The sequence below is a fragment of the Cyanistes caeruleus genome, chromosome 1 (genome assembly GCF_971803275.1).
Source record: "Cyanistes caeruleus chromosome 1, bCyaCae1.hap1.1, whole genome shotgun sequence".
NCBI classification, from domain to species: Eukaryota; Metazoa; Chordata; class Aves; order Passeriformes; family Paridae; genus Cyanistes; species Cyanistes caeruleus.
The window spans coordinates 91,162,568-91,170,332 of NC_141701.1; the positions used below are offsets into that span (position 1 = coordinate 91,162,568).

General features: G+C 43.9%; 1 protein-coding gene across 1 annotated transcript; it reads left to right on the forward strand.

Moving 5' to 3' along the window:
- Window positions 1-538: 538 nt before the first annotated feature.
- Window positions 539-7,765, forward strand: LOC147655735 (uncharacterized). Its single transcript, XM_086842028.1, has 4 exons — window positions 539-1,233; window positions 1,879-1,961; window positions 4,793-4,919; window positions 5,027-7,765. The coding sequence occupies exons 1-4, from the start codon at window positions 1,185-1,187 to the stop codon at window positions 5,245-5,247; spliced, it is 480 nt and encodes a 159-aa protein (XP_086698154.1). The 5' UTR covers window positions 539-1,184; the 3' UTR covers window positions 5,248-7,765.

A 7,765-nucleotide genomic window follows, 5' to 3' on the forward strand; every position in this document is an offset into this window, starting at 1 on the left:
ATCACTCTATTTTCTTTCTCTTTCAGTTTACTTATCTGAAAGGTGGTAAGAATGTTGCAGATCCATTTTTGCAAAGCCCTTTCATACTGAGCATCCAAGAATTCTACATTTCTGTGTCTGATACTAAAATTGTATGATTCCCAAGCACCATCCCAGTTCCACCACCTTCAGCTGAGTCTCTCTCTCCCTCAGTCATATGTTCTCAAATTTCAGTGGTACTTCTTCTTCCCTTCTCCTTTTCTTCCTGTCCCCATCTAATGTTTTTGGTTTGTCTTCTTATTTGCACAAACTGGGAACTGTTTTCTTCTGGGATGGAGGAAGGAGTTACTTTCCAGAAGGCTGTTGCATTTGCCCTTGTCCAAGATCTTTTCATGATTAGTGGCTTACTGAGTGGAGCATGCAAACTCCTAACAGCCGGAGCAGAGCTGAATCAATTTTGGCAGGACGGTATGAGGAAGTTCACAGTGCCGCCACTTGTGCTATAAATACAAAAATAAAAGGAAGAGCTCATCCTCTAAACTATGTGCATTACATTCTCACACTGGGGCTCAAGCATGCTTTGTACTGTACATTAGCCATCTGCACCAGAGGGAATGTCTTCCTTGTTCTGTTCCCAGGACAGATGCATCAGGATTGCTACGAGATAGCGTGAGGCAGGAAGAGTTTTCTGGATCCTGGAATGCCAATAAGCACTTCAAACATCTTTCTTGGCTTCTGGAGTCCCTGCATCCAGCACCCTGGAGCGTGATTTCTTTTTATAAAAAGAAAGCCTGTGTTATTTTTCATACCAATCACATGCTGTTCTAAATGGTTTAAAAGTTTCAAGGACTCCAGTGCTGAAAAACAGCTGTATGCTGATGTGAGCAGCATGTGCAATGATGATTTAAATCTAGTTTTTATCCTATTTAACTCCCAGTGGCTTTTATGTTTTCCATAAATGGATGAGAAAAGTTCTTGGCTGGAAAGAGTCATAAAAACATGTAATAAATTCTTTGTAGTCTCAACACGAGCAATTCATCATATTTTTGTTTGTTTGCTGGGATTTTGTTTGCTTTCTGTGACTTTGACATGTCTTGGATCTCTGATGGGTCTCTTGTTCCTCACTACATGCTAATTCACAGTGATAAACTGTTCTTCATGTTTTGGTTACAAGGTGGTGACCTACATCCAGAGCAGAACATCTAATGCCTGGGATGACCACAGGGACAAGGACCACCTCTGTCCTGCTGAAATGTGAGTCTTCCTAAAAATCTCTTCTGTTGGCTAATTATCTCTCTGTTAAGGGTAGAAGAATTTTAGCTTATGAACTGGCAGAACTCATTGAGAAGGCTTTAAACTATGTTTGAAGGAGGAAGGAGATGAAGCTGGGCTGTCTGGAAGCAGGCCCAAGGGTGGTAAGCCTGAGTTAGGGGTGAAATCAGAAGCCCAGCTGAGGTGCATGTACACCAATGCACACAGCATGGGTGACAAACAAGAAGAGCTGGAGGCCGTGGTACAGCAGCAGAGTTATGATGTAGTCACCATCACAACCAGATGTACCAAATGTGGTGGGATGGCTCACGTGGCTGGAGCGCTGCTCTGGATGGCTACAAGCTCTTCAGAATAGACAGGAAAGGGAGAAGAGGTGGAGGGGTGGCCCTTTATATTAGAGAGGCTTTCGATGTCATGGATATTAAAACTAATGATGATGAAGCTGAATGCCTATGGGTAAGAATTAAGGCAAAGGCCAGCAAGGCTGACTGTAGGAACTGTAGGAACAGTTCCCAATAGGAACTGGGAGTCTGTTATCATCCACACAACCAGGAAAAAGAGGTGGACAACTTATTCTATAAGCAGCAGGAGGGTGTTTTCAAGGATCACCAGCCCTTGTTCTTGTAGGTGACTTCAACCCACCAGACATCTGCTGGGAACTTTACACAGCAGAAAAGAGGCAGTCCAGGAAGTTCTTAGAGTGTGTGGAGGTGAGTGAGCCCACCAGGGGAGGAGCTATGTTAGACCTGTTGTTTGCAAATAGGGATGGGCTGGTGCGAGATGTGGCTGGAGGCCTCTTGGGGCACAGTGATCATGAAATTATAGACTTCTCGATATTTGGTGAAATCAGGAGGAACATCAATAAGACTTTTACACTGGATTTCTGGAGGGCCTATTTAGGAGACTTATTCAGAGATTTCCTTGGGAAGCAGCCCTTAAGACAAAGGAGTCCAGGAATGGTGGGTGTGCTTCAAAACATTGATCTTGAGGGCACAAGAACAGACTGCCCCTGTGTGCTGAAAGATGAGTTGATGAGGCAAATGTCCAGCCTGAATGTGCAACAAGGTTTCAAAGGAACTTAGAAAAAAAAAGAGGATGTATCATCTTTGGAAGGGGGGTCAGGTCTCTCAGGAAGTATTTAAGGGGGTTGCTAGGGCATGTAAGAAAAAAATTAGGGAGGCCAAAGTTCAATTTGAACTTAATTTGGCAATTTTTGTAAAGGATAATACAAATATATTTTTACAAATATATTAATGGTAAAAGGAAGGGTAAGACCAGCTTTTGTTCTCTATTGGATGCAGGAGGGAACTTAGTAACTGCAGACGAGGAGGAAGTGGAAGTACTTAATGCCTTCTGTGCTCAGTCTTTAGTGGGAAGATGGCTTGTCCTCGGGACAACTGTCCTCCTGGGCTGGTAGATGGTGTCAGGGAACAGAATGATCCCCCTGTTATCCAGGAGGAGGCAGTCAGAGACCTGCTGAGCTGCTTGGATGATCATAAATCTATGGGACCAGATGGGATCCATCCCAGGGTGATGAGGGAGCCAGAAGATGAGCTTGAGAAGTCACTCTCCATCATTTACCAACAGTCCTGGCTCACTGGGGAGGTTCCAGATGACTGGAAGCTGGCCAGTGTGATGCCCATTCACAAAAAGGGTAGGAAGGAGGATCCTGATAATTACAGGCCAGTTAGCCTGACCTCAGTACCTGGTAAGGTAATGCAGCAGTTTATACTGAGTGACATCATGCAGCACTTACAGGATGGCCAGGGTATCAGACCCAGCCAGCATGGGTGGGTTTAGGAGGGGAAGGTTGCTTCTGACCAACCTGATCTCCTTTTATGACCAGGTGACCCACCTGGTGGATGCAGGAAAGGCTGTGGATGTTGTGTATTTGGACTTCAGCAAGGCCTTTGACACTGTATCCCACAGCACACTCCTGGAACTGCTGGCAGCCCACGGCTTGGACAGGAGCACTCTGTGCTGGGTTAGGAGCTGGCTGGATGGCTGGGCCCAGAGAGTGGTGGTGAACAGTGCTGCACCCAGCTGGTGGCCAGGCACCAGTGGTGTCCCTCAGGGGTCTGTGCTGGGGCCTGTTCTGTCCAATATTTTTATTGATGACATGGATGAGGGTATTGAGTCTTCCATTAGTAAATTTGCAGATGACACTAAGCTGGGAGTGTGTGTTGATCTGCTGGAAGGGAAGAGGGCTCTGCAGAGAGACCAGCAATGGTTGGATGGATGGGCAGAGTCCAATGGGGTGAAGTTTAATAGGTCCAAGTGCCAAGTCCTGCATTTTGGCCACAACCACCCCCTGAAGCGCTACAGGCTGGGGCTGGTGTGGCTGGACAGGGCCCAGGCAGAAAGGGACCTGGGGGTGCTGGTGACAGCCAGCTGGACATGAGCCAGCAGTGTGCCCTGGTGGCCAAGACGGCCAATGGCTCCTGGCCTGTATCAGGAATGTTGTGGCCAGCAGGAGCAGGGAGGTCATTCTTCCCCTGCACTTGGCACTGGTTAGGCTGCACCTGGAGTGCTGTGTCCAGTTCTGGGCCCCTCAGGTTAGGGGATGTTGAGATGCTTGAGCGTGTCCAGAGGAGGCAACGAGGCTGGTGAGGGGCTTGGAACACGAGCCCTGTGAGGAACAGCTGACGGAGCTGGGGCTGTTTAGCTTGGAAAAAAGGAGACTCAGAGGTGACCTTATCACTCTCTACAACTTCCTGACCTGTGGTTGTAGGCAGGTTGGTGTAAGTCTCTTTCTGAGAGAGGACACAGTCTCAAGCTGTGCCAAGGAAAATTTAGGTTGGATATTAGGAAAAAGTTTTTCACTGAAAGAGTGATAAATACTGGAATGGTCTGCCCAGGGAGGTGGTGGAATCACCATCCCTGGATGTGTTTAAAAAATGATTGGATGTGGCACTTGGTGCCATGGTTTTGTTGAGGTGTTAGGGCATGTGTTGGACTCATTGATCTTGAACATCTTTTCCAACCCAGTGATTCTCTCAGCAGCCCAGAGACCACAAGAGGCAATAGGACTCCTTAGCAAGAGCTTGGCAGATAAGAGGTAGAAGTTTGGGGGTTTGAGTGTTCCCTGTTGCTGATTTGAGAAAGTGCTTTGTGGCACCCAACCCAGCCCAGCAGAACTGCTGACAGAGGATTCCAGACCCTCCTGAACAGATCCTGGTGTGTGTATTCTCATCACATCTCCAGGGTCAGATTTAGTGATAATTTGACTCAAACTAATATCTACATAAGGGGATTTCGCAAATTTATAATTTCCAAAGGGCACATCTGCTAATATTCTATTATAATTTCTGAACTCCATTTCTTTCATTAAGGAGCTAATTTTGTTCCCAAGAGGATCATTAGCTTTTACCCATTTTGATTAATTTAATTCATATTACCAATAGCTACCTAAGGCTTTATGAACTGGATGGGAACTTTTAGCTTTTGCTTTAACGCAGTCTCTCACCATGAGAAATCTTGTCACTTCTAATTGCATTTAGAGGAATTTAAATTAATTTCCTTTGACATTTTTTTTTTTCAGATCTATACTAAGTGCATGTTACGCTCCTCACCGTGCTCTTATTCTGCCTTCATAAAAATGTTAAGCGTGGAGGGCTCTTTGTCCAGGATTATCCCAAAATCACCCTCAGGAGACTTGATCCCAAGAGGTATGGGATTTCCTCAATTCCTAGTGAGTTACAGAGCAGAAGTACAGATTTTCTTTTCCTCATATCTATTTCAGCAGAGTTTAGCCTTGGGCTCTTCTCCTCTGCAGGCCTCCCTGGGGTTCTTACATCCAACTTTACAGCTGTCTTGGAAGATTTTTGCCCAGGAGAGAGAAAGTGCCCAATGGAATTACCATTCACCTATCATGGACATGGGGATGAGGTAATAACAGCAAAGACAGGACCAAAGGGTGCTTGGTGTATGGCACTTGGGACAATACCTTTTACAAGTTCTTCTACAAGTGTAGGAACAGATGCTGTTAGTGAATGAGCCAAACAGGGCTTCTCAGACATCTCTGGTGGCTACCACTCTGTTTGCAACTCCTGTCAAGCAAAAGCCAGCATGCTTCCTCTTTCCCCACTGTCACATTCAAGCTCCAGACACTGGCTATGATCATATATTTCACCATTACCAACAATTTCTTATCAAATCATGATGGCGACTTGATAGCACAATATAAGTGCATGTCCCTGTGACCTGCATTTGTTTCCATTTTTGCCTGGATTTGCAAAGGCTACAGTGTTGTTCAGTTTTCCTTTCCATTGACTGTCAATGGGAATTCACCCTTGCTGGATTAAAAAAATCACCCTCCTCAGCCCTAAAATGCCACTCCGCGTGTTCCTAATAGCTTGCTATTTTTGGATGCTTAGCTTCAGCCATGGAGATTGTAGTTGTTTCTTCAATTCCCTGATATTACCATTAAAACTGGTGAGTTGTCTCCACAGGTAAAACCACATGATATAGGAAACAGGTCTTCAAAGCCCATTGCAGTGGCAGCTGTAAATGGCAGAAACGCGGTAAATGTTTTGCATGGGCAAAGAACAAGCAGAGTCTGCATTCTCCAAATGGCACATCCTTGGAGACCACACAGTTGCTATTTAGAGACCTTGAGCATCCACTAAATCCAGCAGGAGCTATGGTGACTATAAATAGTCCATGCTGGGACTGATGTAGCAGAGCTGGAGATGAGGAATAGCATTGCAAAACCTCTGGGATAAAGGCAGGGATGTAAAATATAGGTCTGGATGCAGAGTCTGGCGCATATCTTTGAAGCTAAGGAAGCTATACCCACTACTTACGTGAATTCCCTTGCTATGTGTGTGTTTTGCAGTGCATAAGCAGGGTGTGGCCTGCAAAACCTTACCTTGTTTAGTGCTGATTGTGAGCTGAAGACAATCCTGAGCAGGAGCGCAGGAGGGACCTCCTGAAATGGCCTGTTGCCCTGTGCATGTAGCACAAAGGCAATAAATTCCTTATCTCACCAGCCTATAAATCTTTGTTGACCATCTCTGTGCATGTCTCTATAAGAACATTTGATCTAATAGCCTTTTTAAAAAATTTCCCTTCATTTTCCAGCATAACCCCCCAGTGAATCATTAATGTAACCAGATAAAGATCTCTAGCTAAGGAATTATTCTTATTATAAAGTTCCCAAGTTCTAGTAGCAAACCTCTCCAGGGTATATATTAAGCCAAAAAGGTCCCACACAATCATTTAAATCTACAAAATTCAATTCATTTCTAACTCCCTCCAGGCACTTGTTTTATAGTGATCTAATAAAGGAGAGTTGTGGCTGTTAAATGATAAAGTCTCCAAAGGGGACATGGGAACTCTGCACACTAGTCCCCAACATTTGCTGAGAAGCTTTATTCCTCCATCTCACCTACATCCCTTTTGACAAGGAAACCTTTCAGAGTCTTGCAAAATGAGTAGATGATTCTGTTTTTAAAGGAAAGCAAAGTCCAAAAAATTTCCTTACATAAATGTACCGCCCAAGGATATAGGTTACAAAAAGATTAAGCACTTAATTGTTCCAGAAACTATATGTAAGTCTTCACTGAATCATTGAAACTAAAGATGGAGCAGATGCACATCTGTTCTATATCCTTGCTGGTGCATCCCTGAGATGCTTTTTCTGCTACTTCCTCCAGCTTAGTCCTAAATTACCTGTGAAATTATCATTGGTGCAATTCTGTAGTGTGATAACGCACACAGATTCCCTGCAAGAAAGTGTCTGATGATTTGGGTTCTTTTTTTTTCACATAGTCTTGAGAATAGAGAGGTAGGGATAATACAATACTACCTCTCCTGATTGTATCAAAAGCATAACTGCAGGTATATCAGTATCATCCAACTGCACTCAAGAGGCGTCAGATACTTTTTTTTTACAGTTGTAAAATATATTTACATTAAGTTTTGTGCTAGAAAAATGAGTCTCTTACCTGATGTTAAACATAACTTCCTACCTAATGCAGACGCAGCGCTAGGTCAAGCTTGATACTATGTCAGCTACTTACAGTCTACCTGAGAATCCCCAGGGTTAATCACCATCAGGTAATACAGGATTTGCAGTATCCATTTTTGTCCATTCAATAAGAGATTATTTCTCTTCGTTCATTTTTAACTATGCAGTAATCACTGTATTTTGCAACACACAGTATTTTCCTTGCACAGATGAGGCATAAAAGGGAAGATTGGAGCTTCCTTCCAAATTGCAAAAAATAGTGATTCTGAGGTAGATGCACAAAGACCAGGGGAGAGCCAGCTTTATTTCCAAGGAAGCCAATTCAATTTGTCCTCCAGTGCCCACACCTTAATGCACTAAATGTTTTTGGGGCTTGCCACTGGGACTGAATTTTTTTTCAGCCAAAGACAGGCTTTGTGAGAATGTTTAAATAAATCAATATGTGAGGTTTGTCTAAGGTTACATGTTTGTTAATGTTTTATTGATTACACTATTGGTTGTGAATTATGTAACTTAATAAAGCTGTGGACTCTTTCTAATAAA